Below are 20,658 nucleotides of genomic sequence, written 5' to 3'. Positions count from 1 at the left end.
AGTAATTGGTAATTGTACAAAATGTTTATTGTGTACAAAACAAAAAGCAAAGTTTATTGTACATTTTACAGTTATAAAAACTTTGAAGATGGAATATTATGATATTTAAACTAAATTGTTAATATAATATTGGCTAATAAACAAAATTAAGCAATTGTTAGTTGTAAAAAATGCTTATTTTATACAAAGCAATTAAAAGTTTATTGAACTCTGAAAATGGAAGATTATCATATCTAAACTAAGTTGTTACTTATTTTACATGGATTGTGACAATAAGAAGAGGAAATTTTCTATGTTCTATCAAATTAGTGTATACAACAAAACCTAACCAAAAAATATACTAAAACATTATGAGTTGGTTACAAAATTTTTTTATCAATTTCAGTAATTGTAAGCCTTTTTTGTTATATTTTTTACAATTATCAATAATTTTTTTTGAAGTTTTCTTATTCAATATGACATAATATAGTGAATTTAATCATCAATTTAACCTTTTGTTTTCTCATTAATTGTTTATAACCTATTGTCTTCTTATTAATTGTGGTTTTCTTCTAAACCAATATGTATACAAAATAGTTAGCTTTAATTATCATGCATAACAATATAATAATTGTAGATAATTTTAACACATACAATAATTGGAGATAAAGAAAATGATTGGTGAATATAGTTGTAAGAGGGTGGTTTTTAATTTTAATTACCAACATTTTGAGATGTAATTTATTAAAACTTTTCATTTTTCTATTAGTATCACGATTGAAATGCAATAATTCTAATTAAAAGACATAAGGATAATTTAGGTATAACAAAAATTAAGATCAAAATATGCGTACACTTACACTTTCTATTGCTAAGACTCATCATAGTAATGATTAAATATCCACTTTACATAAAATCACAAGGAATTATGTGGATATTTTAAAATATTAGAGAGTCATGCAATAATGTGCAAACACTGCGAAGTCACGGGAGGTTGCTAGTGATTTTTTTTTTTTTTTTGGCTTGCATTTTCGGTTGACTTTGCAATGCACTTGATGCAAGTTACTTCAATAGAAAGGAGCTGAGCTTTCTTGTATGCGTCTATTTTGCTTTTTGTAAAATTCTTTAAAGAAAGTGATTTGCTAAATATTTTAAAAGGAAAATTCGTTCTTTAAAGGCATTGAGAACTGCTGCGCAAATTGATTATCAAATTTAGAATAACATATCAGTAAACTTTAAAACGTATTGACCTTTGTAAGATGCTAAGGCATTGGCTTCCCAAGAACTTTTAGTCGAATTTGTAAGATTTTGAGTTTTTCTTTTCTTTTATTAAAATCCTGAGTTGGTCAATTTATTGCTAATTGGTTTTCAAGATGAATATCAAAATTCATTATAGTGGTATTTGAGTTGGTTTATTGTTACATTCTTCACTCGGTTTTTTCCCTATAGGAAATTCACCTAAATCAATAGATGACATGCAAAAGTTCTTCACAAATTGACGTGAAAGAGCAAGGGCAGTGCTTAAGATTCTCGCCCTCTATAACAAAGGCAATAACGAATTAGGTAATACACATAGTCGAATATCAGATATGATGTTTCCATGAGCACAAGGGCTACCAGACAATAGATAAAGAAGACCACCACGAGGGGCCTGTAGTCGGTAATCACGACTTTCTGCACTATTAATGCTTGAAAAGCTGCTACGATTGTGAAGACCGCGGAGTAGAAGATGGAAATCATGTCCACCACATAGTAGCAGGGCAGGGAAAGATAAAAATCCTCAATTTCAAATCGCAAAAAGATAATCACAAGCAGAGTCCCCATGGTGAACAGAGAGGAGAACAGCCCTCCAGCTAAGTAGAACATCAACAAGCCGAATTCCCAGCGCCGGTTCTTGAGAAAAATGGCCTCTCCAGTCGTTTGATCGAAACCTCCAGGTACAGTAAAAATTGCAGCAAAGTTTATGGTACCAATGAGGACAGACACAATCAACACAGTGTTGGCCAATGATCTCACAGTTTCCTCAGCCTTTTCGCGTAGACTTGCATGGTTCGTCTCGAATACTTGTTTTGCTGTCTTCCCATCAGAATTTTGTAGTTGCCAGAGATATGGAAAAGAGTCATATTGCACCCGCTGTGGAGCCAAAGATCAATCATAAGTTGCAAATAGTCGGGAAAAGAAAATTAAACAATATACACCAAGCAAAGCAATACTGGTATTAATTTTAATTTGGTACCTTAAACCAGAGGACTCCCCACATCATTTGCTGAAAAACTCCAGGGGGAATGCTGGGAGGGGATTCCAGGCGTGCTGCGAGATGTATAATGCTATTTCCTTCGCAATCAATAGCACTTAGCATCCTGTCCATGTTAGTACCACTAGTCATCAAGTAGTCGTACAAGAACCATTTTTTCTCCTCCACTGCAATTTGCAGTATATTCCTTCCTTTTCCATCGAAACTATACGCAGCTTCAGGGTAGACACTGAGGATTTCCTGAACTACCTCAATGATGCCCAGTCTCGTTGCTTGTATTAGTGGATCTGGCATCCTATGTTTCTTTTCTGGTGATATCCCAAACTGGCTGCCTTCAAGATCTTTGTCCTCTGTATGCACATAGTTGCTCCAATCTTCTCTTCTGATTAACCTTTCTGCAAGCATTACTGCAACTGCATGGCTTTGCTTTGCATCATCAATTTCTTTAAGCCAAGGAAAACCTAGAGGGCGAATACATCAAATTGAATAAACCATTAATGAGTAACTCCAATGTGGGCAGATTTGGTCCGGGAGATGCAGAAATGGTACTTCAAGATCCATTACACAACGTAGGCTTTTTGTTCTCCTTAGCATCTGTTATTTTGGCACAAATCTATTCGGTTCTCAAAAGAAACCGTTTGAGGAGGTTCAATTGGCCAAAATGAATTTCTAGACTTGCGATTGCTTATTTATATTTATTCTACGACATGCCGATGAATAAAAGATATGTGAAGTAAGAGGAAATTGAAGAGAGCTTGCAGGCCAAGCTGCATAGCACTTGAAAACAAAATTCTTACATTATTTGGACACGGAAAAGAAACTAATTTACTCAAAAGAAATAAGACGTTCTCGTAACTACGAAGGTAGGCTAGACAAGACTGTGCTTCAACTCTCAAAAGAAGAATTTGGGGAAACAAAAAATTTATCCATATTCTATCATCACTAGCATGAGTGCATATGAAGTAGATACAAGAAGATGCTTTACCCAAGATATAATTGACAGTAGGAGATCTGTTCAATTTATGAATGGAAGCTGAATTGTTTGGTTCTTCTGCAATATGGACAGGTCGCGATTCCTTGTACAAGACTGGAATACCTGCCAGCAACACAACGAACTGACAGTATCACTCTTTCAAAATTCTGAGGGCATTTTAAGCCTGCTTACTAGAAAAACCAGCAGGCAGATAGCATGGTAGTTCAAATTGCTTCTCCATAGATCCCAAAGCCACTAAACACTAAATTAGATGATTTTTAACAGGGTTTCCAGGCTAAGTACAGAATCATGTCACCAGAACATGCTACACTAACTCTTAGTTAAAAACTTTTGTCTCCCAATGTCAGGGAGGGAAAAAATCATATGCTTGATGAGATCTTCAGAGACTTCAAAGCCACATCACATTCAGCCTAATGATTATTGGCAATTTGCCTAATCAACTTTACGGGTAGAGTACTGAAGTAGTTGAAGAAATTCGAATGTCTCCTAAGACTGGGAAAAGTCTTATGTTGCAACTTGCATGTGGTTAATGATAAAGCACTTACAAGAATAGATTATAGTTCGGAGTATATGCAGGGGAATGAGGGACTTCATCCCAAGATCTTTGAGCGTGTAGGCAGAACCACTCCTGAAGGACTCTTGTTTTGCAGCCAAAAGATGTAAAGCAGTTTTTCCTTTTTCATTACGTTTTCCAGCAAGATCAGGATAGGACCCCAATATGCCAATTGCCAAACCTGTTTGATACAATAGAGTGAAACATGTAGGAAGCAGTAAACTTGAAAAGGACTAAAAGTTAATGCAACAATATCCCACATCATACTACACCAGCATAGACCTGGACAAAAGATAAGATAGCATAAACTGATAAACTGAACAAACATAGAGTTCAAATTCAGCAACAAACTTGACAGCTTTTGCAAAGACAATCAAAATTTTACTTGATAGAGAAGCTTACTGTAACATTCTCCAATTACTGCAGCATGAAGGATTGTGCATCCATCATTCCTCCTCCTCATGTAATCACCGATATACTTTTCCAGAAGTGAGAAAACTTCCTTTTTCCCACATGCAGCAGCCACAAAAAGAGGGGTTTCACCCAGTTTGTTGCTCTCAGACACTAAATCCCTTTCTGTCCTTAAGATGATCTCTGCAACATCCTTGTGACCAAATCTTGCAGCCTCATGCAATGCAGTGTCGCCGTTGACATTCTTGGCCTTCAGATTTTCACTGGTCACAAGACCATCTTGGAGAAGTAATCCGAAGGCAGCCACATTTCCGTGAATGGCCAGAAAATGGAGAACAGTATCACCACATTTATCAAGTGGTTTCACACCTTCTTCCCTCCAGAAACTGCGAAAGTTTTCTACTGACTGTCTTTTCCCATCTAAGACTGCTCTATAAGCAGCAGATCGATGGCTTAAGTTGATTCCAGACCTTGCCATTTGAATAGGTATAAAAAAAAATTCCTTCAAGGTTCTTATGAGAGTGCCATATGAAGTAAATCAATCGTATGTAGTATAATGCTCCACTAGACGAAAGAAAAGATTGGAGGAAATGAAATGCAAGAAATTGCTGTAGTGCTAAAGGTGGACAGATAAGAAAGCACTAAAAAGGTTACTACGACTTTGGAGTGATTGCTGATAGGACGATCAAATTCACTAGATTGTTCTGTATAGAAATATCCTTTAAATGCCAAAGATTAATCTCTAAGTGTAAGTGATTGTTAGACCTAAGGTTATCATGGTATTTTGAGTACGGATGGTTATACTTTTTTGTTACATGATTGTTCCTGTAATAGGGAATACTCACATCATTAATAAATGGGTATATATTTGAAGTGTGAAAAGATGGTAAATAATCTATAAGGATTTACCATCTCTTATAAAAGAGGAATTATCACATATCTGACTACTTGTATAACTCAGAATTCTTAGCACTAAGTGAAAGAGCCTTAAAATGTGTTTGTAAGTACTTCTTCATTGGAGTTATATAATAGTACAAAAAATGAGCATTAATCACATAATGGAATAAGCACAACTTATTTCAAGATTAATATAAGATAAGTGTGATAAAAGGATATTAATTACATAGTAAATGTTCACTAAAATGTGAAGTCATTTACTTAACTTTTTTCATTACTTAGGTAATCATGATGCATTGAATCCTAATCTATAAGAGTGAGTTAATTGATTAGTGGAATCAATGATGAATTAAATGGATTTTTAATTTATCTAGTTCTTATTTATTAAGAATTATAATCTATGTTTATTGTTAACGTATATGAGAAGCTAATGGGCCATGCACACTAAGAACTTCTTTAACCGGATTGTATGAATTTCAAGTAGGGACTTGATAGATAAGTTTTTATAACTTATAATTTAATTTATGTGACAAATTAAACTTGAGAAACTTATAGTACAAATAAGATTAAACCTTTCAAAGATTAGAATAACGAAGATGAATCCTATTGTAAACTGACGTTAGGTTTCAATAAGGATATGGACAACTTATTTGTCTATAAATACTCCACTAATTTTAAGGCTTCCCAATACAAGTATTGTATTAGAATAAGAAAACTAAATCCTATTGTAAACTAGTTTTATATTTCTATAAGGATATAAACAACTTATTTATCTATAAATACTCACTAATTTTTTGCTAACAAGACTAATGGATGCATAATTGTCTTGTGAGGTTTTTGAGAAAAATCTTGAGAGAAAAACATCTAAAATTCATCCAAGAAATAAGGAAAAAAGCACATCTCTCATTAGGGCAAGTTTTTCTATGAAAAATTAGGGTTTTTTTACAACCAATTTATGGAAGGTGTTTTGGTAATAACTAGTACTAATCTAATTTAAAGTAATTAGACCTAGAAGATTCTAGTTAAGGAGGTTCGTGTGGAGATGTGAGGCTACGTGGAATCCTTTACCCCTCAGCATAAATTTCCACTGGTCTAAGAAGATCTTCCTGGGTTGAGGTAATATTCTTAAATTAAACTAACTTTATGTCACATAGATTTAATTAATTCATGTAAGAAATTTATTTAATTTCATGGATGATGATGAGATCATGATTATATGCTATTATTGTAGTTGTTCTTGAGTTTTTCAATGACTGTAACCGGGAATTTTCGTCAAAACAACAGGATTTGTGGCTATCCATTTCTGTTTAGATCACAAATAGAAAAACCAATAGCAAAAGAACGAATAGAAACAAAAAGACAGCATCGTCCATGTCGACGAAAGCCACGGCCGTTCCGGAAATGTGACTGCTCTTCGTGATATGAATGGATAAAAAGTGTCTTTTTCCCTTAAAAAATTGTTGATGCATGAATTCTCTGGCACGGATAGCTATTAAAATATACAATGAATAAAGAAGAATTGTTAGGTCCAGCGTAACCTTGATTAAAATCACTGGGTCCATGAATTGTCTGGTATGGATAGCTATTAAGGGGTCGTTTGGTAAAAGGGTATCGGAATGAAGTAATGAGATGAACTCTATAATTGGTGTTTGGTTCACTGGTATGGGAATTGAAATTTTGGAATGATTTCTAAAAATTTGGCATCCCTCCATTCCTTGGTAAAAGGGTGGGTTTTGCCCAAAACCCAAGTGTGATTTCAAAATCTCATAATTACATAATATTTAGTATAATTAATATTATATATATATTATATTATAATATATACATAAATATATAATATATTATAATTATAATATTTTATTATAATATTAGTATATTATATAAATATATATTATAATTATTTAGTTAAATAAAATATACTTATATAATATATATTATAAATTTATTAATATTATATAATAATATATTTATAAATGTATATTATATGTGCATATAATTATAATATATACATGTATATAATATTAATAAATTATATAATTATATTTATATTTATATTTATTATTTTAAATATAATAATATATAATAATAACTAAATCCAATATTAATATGCATTATATTTATATAAAATATTAGTATAATTAGTATTTGTATATATTACATAATTATAATTATATATTTATATTATAACATTTGTATATTTATATTTAATTATATATATAATTTTTAATTTAATTAGTTACAAACTTATAATAATATTATTATTAGTTCTATGTATTATATAATGTATATTAATTTATGTAATATAATTAATATTATCAATTATACTAATAATTATACATGTTTACTAATAGAAATTATTAATTAGTTAGACTAAATTTATTAATACATTTATACTAATATATTTAATAAGTAATAATTTCTTATATCCCAATTATAAAGAGCCAATAACTATTATTTACAATGTAGTTTACAATATATTTATTATATTCCATTCCGAAAGAGTCGATGAACCAAACATCAACTATAGTAATAATACACATTTCAGGTACTTGAACCAAACAAATGTATTGGAATGAATGACCTCATTCCAAACCCAAGATATCCGATTCCAAATCCGAATCCGATTCTGATGTGCGAACCAAATGCCACTTACAATAAATAAAGAAGAATTGTTGAGTCCACTATTACCTTAGATTAAAGTCAAAAAAAAAAAAAAACCTGGATTAAAGTCACGGCTAGATAAGATGCTCGCACCTGGATTAAAGATAAAAAACTCTGCAAAATTTAATCACTGGAAGTTGCGTCAAGAACACTGGATTGCAGCAGTTTTTAATGTGATTTTGCAGTGGCTGCTGGTTAGCTGAAATATTTGTTCTTCGTTGCTTCAAATTCCAGCCATGCGATGGTGGTGAAGATGAAGTTTGATTGGTTAACAATTGCTGGAAACTTTCTGGAAAAACGAAATTGACGAAACTATTTTGTTTCGGATGACAAATAAAATTTAGTTATTGATTTTCTCTAGTGTTTGGATTTATAAACTAACTTGAAATTTCCTATAATTCTAATATGATTACAATTAAGGTATTTGCAGGAAATTTTCTAGAAAAAGGACTGTTAAGCAACTGGTTAATTTCCTATGACAAAAGTTTTCAGTCATTGGTTTCCCTTTTGTGTTTAGTTTTCTAAACTAACGTGGAAAGTTCCTATATTTCTAATATAATTAGAATTATTGTACTTTCCTAGAAATTCTAGAAATCCAAATTGGACAAGAAATTGTTCAATTGAGTTTTGGAAACTTACTCAATTTTAGCGAGACTAAAATTAAGAAAGTGTAACCAACTTTAAAAACTTCCAAATTTGATGAGATTAAATTTGATAAATGTTCATATACTTTTAGAAGCTTTCTAATTTAATGAAATAAATTAAAAAAGTGCTCCAAAGTTAGTATTTGAAATTCTAAAATGGTTTAAGAGAAAATTTCCAAACCTAAGTTAGGAAATTCTAGCTGGACTAGAAAATCCTATAATTTTAACTTAGGCTCATAATAGGATTACGAAAAACTTTTGTTCATGGTTTTAAAATATTGAAAATTGTTCTAATGAAATTAGAGAGTGTTTTCCATAATTTTAAAATAAATAAAAAGAAAAACTTCAAGAATTGAAACTTTAAATGATTTAAAGTTTAAGCATACAATGATTGACGATCAGAATTAAATAAATACTTTATTATGCTTTCATTTAATATTGTATTATATGCATGCATGATGGATGGCTATGGATTAAGACCAATATGATTGTGAATGGTTGAATGTTTGTATGGTTTGGTTTTGGTATTTCTGGAATAGGACCTACGTGTCCTACCTCTCTATACACTCTTAATGCAAAATATCTTCTCATCTCGCTTCCCTTGAATGTTACTCAAGGTTTTTCTCAATATTATTTATGCAAAATGTTTCTCAATATTATGTAATGTACTATATTAGGGATAGGGAGAGAATGAGGATCTAAAATGTTTGGACTAGATTTATATTATTTATAATATGCAAAGGAGATGGAAACAGCACCAATTCCACCATAGCGGACATACAAAAGAAGTACAGGGCATGGAGATATTTATTGTCCCTTAGTTTGACCATTTGGTTTCCTTCTGACTCAAAGAAAATAGTTTAGGAGTAAAGTCCATAATCATTCATGTTTATGTTTTTTTATTTATATTGATAAACAAATATGCATGCTATGTACTTGATGAGACCAAATGCAAACATACTTAAATGTGTCTATAATCCCTCAATTAAATATTAAGTCTGGACATAAGTTGCCTTCTATTGTTATAAAAAACATGGAGTTTTTGTCCGATATTACTTTGTGCACCTTAGTAAAGAGTACTCTACTAAGGATATGTTTTATTATGAGATGAGATCTCGCAATAATGGATTAGACTTAACTACACTATATAACTTGTTCACCTCAGTGAGTGTTGTTGTTGTAGAGGCAAATATTGGGAAAAACATAGGATGTGCCTTATCAAGAGTTGACAACTCAAATACCTAGAAATTATAATGCCCCTTTTAAAATTTTAGTAGCACTTGCAAATTAGATTTGCTTCTCATATGCATATTTGATGTGTGCATATATATTTTCTTCTCAACAATATTATTTTGAACTATACAAAAAAGTACAATTTTATAATTTAAGGGTAATCATAGCACCTTTGGTAAAACATGATAATATTAGCAATTGCTATAAAGTTCAATCCAAATTTAATCAATAAAAGTTCTAATAGCTTTATGTCAAAGAGTTCAATTTGAATAATGTTTGCAACCAAAATTGGTTAAAGAAATTGAAAAGCGTGCATAAATTATACTATGAGGTAGATAATCAAAATTTCCACAACAAATTTTAGTAGCTACAAAAACATTATATTTGGATTATTATACTCACGTGATTATATTATGAGTTAGATAATCAAAACTTCACAACAAATTTTAGTAGCTACAAAATATTATATTTGTGTTATTATACTCACGTGCAAAGCATGTGCAATATTTTCCTTTATGCATGTGAATTTTTTTCCAAGATAAAAAACCTTTAATATATTAAATTTTTGTGTAAAACTTTGATTATTGGCATAATATAAATTAAGATACTATATAATGAACAAAATTAAGCAATTGATAATTGTACAAAATGTTTATTGTGTACAAAACAATTAAAAGTTTATTATGCATTTTACAGTTATAAAAACTCCGAAGATGGAAGATTATCACATTTAATCTAAGTTCTTGGTATAATATTGATTAAGAAACCATATAATAAACAAAATTAAGCAATTGCTAGTTGTAAAAAATGTTTATTTTATGCAAAGAAATTAAAATTTATTGAACTCTGAAGATGGAAGATTATCATATCTAAACTAAGTTGTTGCATATTTTACTTGGATTGTGACAATAAGAAAAGGAAATTTTCTATGCTCTATCAAACCAATGTATAAAACAAAACGTAACCAAAATACATAATAAAACATTATGATTTGGATACAACAAATTTTTATCAATTTCAGTAGTTGTAAACCTTTTTTGTTATATTTTTTTATAATTATTGATTATTTTTTTGAATTTTTCTTAGTCAATATGACATAATATAGTGAATTTAATCATCAATTTAACCTTTTTTTTCTCATTAATTGTTTATAATCTTTTGTCTTCTGATTAATTGTGATTTTCTTCTTAACCAATATGTATATAAAATAGTTAGCTTTAATTATCATGCATAAGAATATCATAATTGAAGATAATTTTAACACATATAATAATTGGATATGAAGAAAATGATTGGTGAATATAGTGGTAAGTGGTAGTTTTTAATTTTAATTACCAACATTTTTTAGATGTAATTTATTAAAAATTTTTATTTTTCTTATTAGTGTCATGATTGAAATATAATCATTTTAATTAAAAGACATGAGGGTGATTTAGGCATAACAAAAACTAAGATCAAAATATGCTTATTCCTATACTCCCAATTGCTAAGACTCATCATACTTTTTATATAGTAATGATTAAATATCCACTTTAAATAAAATCATTGGGAATTATATGGATATTTTAAAATATTACAGAGTCGTGCAATAATGTGCAAACACTTAAAAGTCACGGGAGGTTACTAGTGATTTATTCTTTGTTTTTTCTTGCATTTTGCGGTTGACTTTGTAATGCGCTTGATGCAAGTTACATCAATAGAAAGGAGCTGAGCTTTCCTGTTTGCTTCTATTTTTCTTTTTGTAAAATTTTTTAAAGAAAGTGATTTGTCAAAGATTTTAAAAGGGAAATTCGTTCTTTAAAGGCTTTGAGAACTGCTGCACAAATTGATTATTAAATTTAGAATAACTTAAGACTAAACTTTAAAACGTATTGACCTTTGACAGATGTAAAGGCATTGGCTTCCCAAGAACTTTTAGTCGAATTTATAAGATTTTGAGTTTTTTTTTCTTTTATTAAGATCTTGAGTGAGCCAATTTATTGCTAATTGGTTTTCAAGATGACTACGCTTGAGGACGGAGGGCATACACTGGATATCGTGGGAGAAAATTTGCTATCCGCCGGAGGAGGGAGGGCTTGGAATTCGCTCGTTCAAGGATATGTCCTTGGCATTTGCGTGCAAGCTATGGTGGCGACTACGCAGGATGGAATCCATATGGGCTGACTTTATGCATGAGCAGTATATAAAGGGCTGTCACCCCCTCAGAGCCCCGGTTAATAAACCACCATTATCTTGGAGAAGGTTACAGGGTGTTCGTGATTTAGCTGAGAGTAGAATCCAATGGTGCTTGGATAAGGGGTTTGTTGACTTCTGGTATGATCGATGGCTTAAGATACCCTTAGCTGATTAGGTGGCCATATGCGACCCCCCTCATATGCTGATGGCGGAGTTCTATGGAGAAAATGGCTGGAACGTGAAGCGTCTGAAGGCTTGGTTGCCAGTGGAGGTCGTCATCATGATTTAGGAAATACAGCTGCACCCGAACCAAGAGGACTGCATGGTATGAAATGACTCACTGTCTGGGGAGTTCACGGTTAAGTCTAATTGGGAGGCTCTAAGGCGACGAAGGAATAGATCTACAGTTGACAAAATTATCTAGAATAAATTGGTTCCCTTAAAAATTTCCTTTTTCGCTTTGAAGGCTGCGCCGGAGCTTGTGCCAGCAGAGGCAAACCTTAAAACATGTGGAATTAACTTGGTTTCGCGGTGTGTTTGTTGTGGTGCTCATGAAGAATCTATGACACATCTATTTCTTATTGTCGCATCTGGAGTTTGGAGGCACTACACTGGCAAGTTTGGCATTTTGGAGGTCAGGGTGATAGCAACTACTCTGATATGATCTTCGACTCATGAGGGCCACTTGATTTTCACCTGTTACAAGGAGTTTGGTGAGGCAGATGTCCTGATGGCAGAGAACTTAGCATTATTATATGGTCTTCAGATCTGCAAAAGCAGGATGGTGAATCATTTGGCAGCGGAAGTGGACTCGGAGACCTTGGTTAGGTCGGTAACCTCCAAAGCGGTATCTAGGTGGCTGCTTTGTAATATTTTGCGACAAATTTGCGTGCTGTTATGGGGATTTTCCTCGTCTGTTACTCATCTATTCAGGGAAGCTAATACCTCAGCAAACCGGCTGACGACGGTGAGATCTTCACCATACTTTTTTTGTACATCTCTTCAGCAGCTCCCTGGGGATGTTAGGGCCGCTATTAAACTAGATGCCAAGGAGTGTCCCTCTTTGCGTGTGCAAGTTGTATGGGAGTAGCTCTCCTGTTGCCTGTTTTTGCTAGATTCCGAGTCGTCTCCATGATCTCTTAGTAATTTCGTTAATTTCAGCAATAAAATAGCATTTTCTTAAAAAAAAAATAGCAAAAAAAATGACTATCAAAATTCATTATGGTGGTATTCAAGTTGGATTTCAGCTTTTATTTATGAACATGTTTATTGTTACATTCTTCACTCGATTTTTTCCCTATAGGAAATTCACCTAAATCAATAGACGACAAGCAAAAGTTCTTCACAAACTTGCTCAAACTTTTTCAGTCTGCACGAAATTGACATGAATAAGCAAGGGCAGTTCTTAAGATTCTTGCCCTCTATAACAAAGGCAATAACGAATTAGGTAATACACATAGTCAAACATCCGATATGATGTTTCTATGAGCACAAGGGCCATCAGACCATAGATAAAGAAGAACACCACAAGGGGTCTGAAGTCGGTAATCACAACTTTCTGCACTATTAATGCTTGGCAACATGCTACGATTGTGAAGACCGCAGAGTAGAAGATGGAAATCATGTCCATCACATAGTAGCAGGGCAGCGAAACATAAAAATCCTCAGTTTCAAATCGCAAAAAGATAATCACCAACAGAGTCCCCATGGTGAACAGAGAGGAGAACAGCCCTCCTGCTAAGTAGAACATCAACAAGCCGAATTCCCAGCGCCGGTTCTTGAGAAAAATGGCCTCTCCAGTATTTTGATCGAAACCTCCAGGAACAGTAAAAATTGCAGCAAAGTTTATGGTACCAATGAGGACAGACACAATCAACACAGCGTTGGCCAATTCTTTCACAATTCTCTCAGCATTTTCGCGTAGACTTGCATGGTTCGTCTCGAATACTTGTTTTGCTGTCTTCCCATCAGAATTTTGCAGTTGCCAGAGATATGGATAAGAGTCATATTGCACCCGCTATGGAGCCAAAGCTCAATCATAAGTTGCAAATAGTCCGGAAAAGAAAATTAAACAGAATACAACACGCAATGCAATACTGGTATTAATTTAATTTGGTACCTTAAACCAGAGGACTTCCCACATCATTTGCGGAACAACTCCAGGGGGTGCGCTGGGAGGGGATTCCAGGCGTGCTGCGAGATGTATAATGCTATTTCCTTCGTAATCAATAGCGCTTAGCATCCTGTCCATGTCAGTACCACTAGTCATCAAGTAGTCGTACAAGAACCATTTTTTCTCCTCCACTGCAATTTGCAGTATATTCCTTCCTTTTCCATCGAAGGTATATGCAGCTTCAGGGTAGACACTGAGGATTTCCTGAACTACCTCAATGATGCCCAGTCTCGTTGCTTGTATTAGTGGATCTGGCATCCTATTTTTCTTTTCTGATGATATCCCGAACTGGCTGCCTTCAAGATCTTTGTCCTCTGAACGCACATAGTGGCTCCAATCTTCTCTTCTGATTAACCTTTCTGCAAGCATTACTGCAACTGCATGGCTTTGCCTTGCATCATCAATTTCTTTAAGCAAAGGAAAACCTAGAGGGCAAATAAATTAAATTGGATAAACCATTAATGAGTAACTCCAATGCGGGCGGATTTGGTCAGGGAGATGCAGAAATAGTACTTCAAGGTCCATTACGTGTCCTCGGCTTTTTGTTGTTCTTAGCAACTGTTCTTTTGGCACAAATCTTCTGGGTTCTCAAAAAGAAACAGTTTGAGGAGGTTCAATTGGCCGAAATGAATTTCTAGACTTGCAATTGCTTATTTATATTCATTCTACGACATGCCGATGAATAAAAGATATGTGAAGTAAAGGAAATTGAAGAGAGCTTGCAGGCCAAGCTGCATAGCACTTGAAAAAAAAATTCTTACATTGCTTAGGCATGAAAAAGAAACTAATTTACTCGAAGGAAATAAGACGTTCTTGTAACTACGAAGGTAGGCTAGACAACACTATGCTTCAACTCTCAAAAGAAGAATTCGGGAAAACAAAATTTTACCAATATATTCTATCATCACTAGCATGAATGCATATGAAGTAGATACAAGAAGATGCTTTACCCAAGATAAAATTGGCAAAAGAAGATCTATTCACTTTATGAATGGAAGCTGAATTGCTTGGTTCTTCTACATTATTGACAGTTTGCAATTCCTTGTGCAAGGCCGCAATACCTGCCAACAACACAATGAACTGATAGTATCACTCTTTCAAAATTTTGAGGGCATTTAAAGCCTGCTTCCTCGAAAAAACCAGCTGGCAGATAAAATGGTAGTTCAAATTGCTTCTCCATAGATCCTAAACCATTAAACACTAAATTAGATGACTTTTATTACAAAATCATGTCACCAGAACATACTACACTAAATCTTAGTTAGAAACTTTTGTCTCCCAATGTTAGGGAGGGGAATAATCATATGCGTGATAAGATCTTCATTGACTTCAAAACCACATCACATTCAGCCTAATGATTATTGGCAATTTGCCTAATCAACTTTACGGGTAGAGTACTGAAGTACTTAAAAGAAATTCAAATGTCTCCTAAGACTGGGAAAAGTCTTATGTTGCGACTTGCATGTGGGTAATGATACAGCACTTACAAGAATAGATTATAGTTCGGAGTATATGCAGAGGAATGAGGGACTTCCTCCGAAGATCTTTGAGCGTGTAGGCAGAACCACTCCTGAAGGACTCTTGTTTTGCAGCCAAAAGATGTAAAGCAGTTTTTCCTTTTTCATTACGTTTTCCAGCAAGATCAGGATAGGACTCCAATATGCCAATTGCCAAACCTGTTTAATACAATAGAGTGAAACATGTAGGAAGCAGTAAACTTGAAAAGGACTAAAAGTTAATGCAACAATATCCCACATCATACTACACCCGCATAGACCTGGACAAAAGATAAGATAGCAAAAACTGATAAACTGAACAAACATAGAGTTCAAATTCAGCAACAAACTTGACAGCTTTTGCAAAGACAATCAAAATTTTACTTGACAGAGAAGCTTACTGTAACATTCTCCAATTACTGCAGCATGAAGGATTGTGCATCCATCATTCCTCCTAATCATGTAATCACCGATATACTTTTCCAGAAGTGAGAAAACTTCCTTTTTCCCACATGCAGCAGCCACAAAAAGAGGGGTTTCACCCAGTTTGTTGCTCTCAGACACTAAATCCCTTTCTGTCCTTAAGATGATCTCTGCAACATCCTTGTGACCAAATCTTGCAGCTTCATGCAATGCAGTGTCGCCGTTGACATTCTTTGCCTTCAGATTTTCACTGGTCACAAGACCATCTTGGAGAAGTAATCCGAAGGCAGCCACATTTCCGTGAATGGCCAGAAAATGGAGAACAGTATCACCACATTTAGCAAGTGGTTTCACACCTTCTTCCCTCCAGAAACTGCGAAAGTTTTCTACTGACTGTCTTTTCCCATCTAAGACTGCTCTATAAGCAGCAGATCGATGGCTTAAGTTGATTCCAGACCTTGCCATTTGAATAGGTATAAAAAAAATTCCTTCAAGGTTCTTATGAGAGTGCCATATGAAGTAAATCAATCGTATGTAGTATAATGCTCCACTAAACGAAAGAAAAGATTGGAGGAAATGAAAAGCAAGAAATTGCTGTAGTGCTAAAGGTGGACAGATAAGAAAGCACTAAAAAGGTTACTACGACTTTGGAGAATCCTGTAAAATCTTTTGAAAAAGTTTAACCACAGGAACTTGTTAATAAATTCCCTAAAAATTTAAACAAAAATGGTTTAAATGCAATTTAATTGATTACCAGCTAAACATAAAACATCTCATTCGGTTTCACTTCAAATTTAGTTGAAGCAGGGCCAAAGGGTTAATCAGCATATGATAGTGTATATTCGCTAAAGTCAATCAACTTTTAAGACTGAATACGTATTTGAACTACTTATGTTATAATAAATGACATCTTTGTCATATTAATTGCATAAATATATTTATTTAAGTATGATAAAACATTTAGAGTAAACTTAATTGATCAAATGATAAGAGTTATGAGGGTGAAATTCATTCGATTATAAACTAGGTTTATTCTTAAATATCTCTAATCAAAGTATTAACAAGAAAGGACATTGTTAATACAGTTAGACTAGCATATACTATTCTGTTTCTATATGAGAAGTAGTAAGCCTTATCTACTATGGTATGTAAGACACTTAAATTAGTATATGGTTGCTTGATCGGACGATCAAATTCACTAGATTGATCTATATAGAAATATGCTTTAAACGCCAAAGAATTAATCTCTAAGTGTAAGCAATCCTTAGACCTAAAGTTATCATATTAATCTCTAAGTGTAAGTGATCCTTAGATCTAAAGTTATCATAGTATCTTGAGTGCGGATGGTATTTGTTATATGATTGTTCCTGTAACAGCGAATGCTCATATCATTAGTAAAGGGGTATATATTTGAAGTATAAAAAGATGGTAAATAACCTATAAGGATTTACCATCCCTTATAAAAGAAGAATTATCTCATATCTGGCCACTTGTATAACTCAGAATTCTTAACACTAAGTGAAAAAGTTTTAGAAAGTGTTTATAAGTACATCTTCATTGGAGTTATATTTTAGTACAAAAAAAGAGTATTAATCACATAATGGAATAGGCACAACTTATTCCAAAATTAATGTAAAATAAATGTAATAAAAGGATATTAATTACATAGTAAACGAAAGGTGAAGTCATTTACTTTATTTTTTTCATCACTTAGGTGGTCATGATGCATTAAATTGTAATCTATAAGAATGAGTTGGTTGATTAGTGGAATCAACGATGAATTAAAAGGATTTTTAATTTAACTGGTTCTTATTTATTAAGAATTATAATTTATTGTTTATTGCTAATGTATATGAGAAGCTAATGGATCACACACACTAAGAACTTCTTTAACCAGATTAAATGAATTTCAAGTAGGAATTTGATAGATAAGTTTTTATAACTTATAATTTAATTTATGAGACAAATTAAACTTAAGGGATTCTAGTACAAATAAGTTTAAGCCTTCCAAATACAAGTATTGTATTAAACTGATTTTTGGTTTCTATAAGGATATGGACAACTTATTTGTCTATAAATACTCACTAAATTTTTGCTAACAAGACTAATTGATGCATAAATTGCTTTGTGAGATTTTCAAGGAAAATCTTGAGAGAAAAATATCCAAAATTCATCCAAGAAATAAGGAAAAAATCACATCTCTCATTTCTCTCACTGGGGTAAGTTTTTCTATGAAAAATTAGGATTTTTCTCAACCAATTAATTCGATATGGAAGATTCTAGTTAAGGAGATTCGGTGGAGATGTGCGGCTGGATCACTCTACCCCTCTGCATTAAGTTTCCACCGTTCTAAGAAGATCTTCCTAGGTTGAGATAATCTTTTTAAATTAAACTAACTTTATATCACATAGATTTAATCAAGGGTCGATTTACTAAAAGAATAAAAAATTTTAAAATTTTCTCTATGCATGTTTTTATGATTCCTTACAGTGGTATTGGAGCCAGGTTTAATTAACTCATGTGAGAAATTTATTTAACCATCATGGATGATGATAAGATTACGATTATATGCTATTCTTGTAGTTGGTTTGCGTTTTTATATGTACAAAAGTGATTGAAAATTTTCTAAGAATTTATTCTTGAGTTTTTCAATGACTGTAATGGGGAATTTTCGACGAAAACAATAGGATTTGTGGTTATCCTTTTCTGATTAGATCACAAATAGAAAAACCAGTAGCAAAAGACACGAATAGAAACAAAAAGAAAGCGCCGTTGATGTTGACGAAAGCCACGGCCGTTCCAGAAATGTGACTGCTTTTCGTGGTATGAATGGATAAAAAGTTTCTTCTTCCCTCAAATAAATTGTTGATGCATGAATTCTCTGGTACAAATAGCGGATGCAATGAATAAGGAAGAATTGTTAAGTCCACTGTAACCTTGACTAAAATCACTGGGTCCATGAATTCTCTGGTACCGATAGCTATTAAAAGATGTAATAAATAAAGAAGAATTGTTGAGTCCACTGTAACCTTAGATTAAAGTCACTGGATCCAACAAAAAAAACCTGGATAAAAGTCACCGCTAGATAAGATGCTTGCAATGTTTGATATGTGAACCATGGAATCTTGGCCTACGCTTGATCATAGTTTAATCAATTGGTCTTACTTTCTTCTTTTTGCACAAAAGAGTTTCGTGTATCCAATTTATATTGTTTGATTGCTAAAACGACTTAACAAAAGATCAAAAGCTCTGCAAAATTTAATCACTGGAAATTGCATCAAGAACACTGGATTACTGCAGTTTTTATTGTGATTTTGCGGTGGCTGGTTTGCTGATGGATTACATTTTATCATTAAATTTATGATTATTTTGCCCTTGATTTTATTAAATATTATATTAATTGATAGATTCTACTTATATTTGGTTAATAATACTAATTATAGGGAAATGGAACAAAAAATAGTTAAAAGGGCGATTTTTCAAGATTATGAATCAGTTTGACATGGGTATGATTAAGATCTGCTGTCGAGTCTTGGAAGTTCAGAACTCGCATGCGTGGAAGCCACCAAGTCTGAGTCGGCATTCTTGGAATTGAATTCCTTTTTCCAGGGATGATTAATCTTCCACTTATTGTTGGAATTGAATTCCTTTTTCCAGGGATGATTAGTCTTCCACTTATATTAGAAAGTTACCTCAATTTGTCTTATTTTACTTTAGGATTCTTTTTCGTAGAAGAATTAGAGTAGTACTAGATAACCGAAATAAAAGGCCGGCTGACTATTAATACTTTCGGAAAGCAACCACTTTGTTTTGTTTTGAAATTTTTGGCTAACTACTAGTCTTGGCATCAAGGGTTCAAGACCAAAGAAACGAAGAGCTTTCATTTCATCTTTTCTTTTCTTTTCTTTTGGTTTCTTATCTGTCAGGCTACTGACTCCATGGATGACCTTGATCAGGCGTTGGATTGGGGGTTTGGGGAAGAATTTAGCAGAGAAGAGAAGAGAGGAAGTAAGTCTGGGGAAGAGAGGGAAGATTAGAGAGAGAAAGTGAGAGGGAAAGAAATGAATTTCTGTTATTCCTTCTGATACTTTCGTAACCATACACGTACAAATAGGCCTGGATGACCGACTCACAACTAATTCTGTTATTTGTTCGCGCGACGTCGTTCCTTGAATGCCTAATCTATACGGCGTCGTCACACTTACTATGATACAATCAATCAACCTAATTTGCTCAATTAAATGAAACGTCAACGTTTTGCTTTAATTGGGAAAATATTGTTTTCCTGACATTGCCTCTCCCTTTAACAGTCTTGTCCTCAAGACTGGAACTGTGGAAACTGAGCCTGAATAAAATCTCGATCTTCCCAGGAAGCTTCCTCTTCATTGAGCTGATACCACTTGATCAAGTATTGGATGACAGTTTGGCCATTACGCATGATCACTCTCCTTCGCATAATACGTTCAGGAAGCAAGGGGCATTGATCATTGTCATCAGGTTCAGGCAGAGTAGCTGCAATTGGCTGCAGTGGCCCCAACTTCTTTTTGAGCAATGATACATGAAAAACTGGGTGAATACGTGCCCCTGCAGGTAACTTGAGGCGATAAGCAACTGGACCTACCTTTGCTTCCACCTGGAAAGGACCGTAGAATTTGGCAGAAAGTTTCAGGCATTTCCGGATAGCAATTGACTGCTGCCTATAAGGCTGTAGCTTAAGGAACACCCAATCCCCAACTGCGAAAGTTCTTTCAGTGCGCCTCTGGTC

General features: G+C 33.4%; 2 protein-coding genes across 2 annotated transcripts; both read right to left on the bottom strand.

Moving 5' to 3' along the window:
- Nucleotides 1–1,344: 1,344 nt before the first annotated feature.
- Nucleotides 1,345–4,729, bottom strand: LOC113717387 (uncharacterized). The gene is made up of 5 exons (XM_027242214.2): nt 4,183–4,729; nt 3,773–3,961; nt 3,219–3,329; nt 2,216–2,694; nt 1,345–2,112 (listed from the first exon to the last, which is right to left on the bottom strand). Exons 1-5 carry the CDS (start codon nt 4,667–4,669, stop codon nt 1,501–1,503), a joined length of 1,878 nt encoding a protein of 625 aa, XP_027098015.1. The 5' UTR covers nt 4,670–4,729; the 3' UTR covers nt 1,345–1,500.
- Nucleotides 4,730–13,139: 8,410 nt separating this feature from the next.
- LOC113717388 (uncharacterized) lies at nt 13,140–16,440 on the bottom strand. The gene is made up of 5 exons (XM_027242216.2): nt 15,872–16,440; nt 15,462–15,650; nt 14,925–15,035; nt 13,921–14,399; nt 13,140–13,818 (listed from the first exon to the last, which is right to left on the bottom strand). Exons 1-5 carry the CDS (start codon nt 16,356–16,358, stop codon nt 13,207–13,209), a joined length of 1,878 nt encoding a protein of 625 aa, XP_027098017.1. The 5' UTR covers nt 16,359–16,440; the 3' UTR covers nt 13,140–13,206.
- Nucleotides 16,441–20,658: the final 4,218 nt, after the last annotated feature.

The sequence above is a fragment of the Coffea arabica genome, chromosome 11c (genome assembly GCF_036785885.1).
Source record: "Coffea arabica cultivar ET-39 chromosome 11c, Coffea Arabica ET-39 HiFi, whole genome shotgun sequence".
NCBI classification, from domain to species: Eukaryota; Viridiplantae; Streptophyta; class Magnoliopsida; order Gentianales; family Rubiaceae; genus Coffea; species Coffea arabica.
Note: the sequence above shows the minus strand (reverse complement) of the source record. Positions and strands in the feature narration are given on the sequence as shown.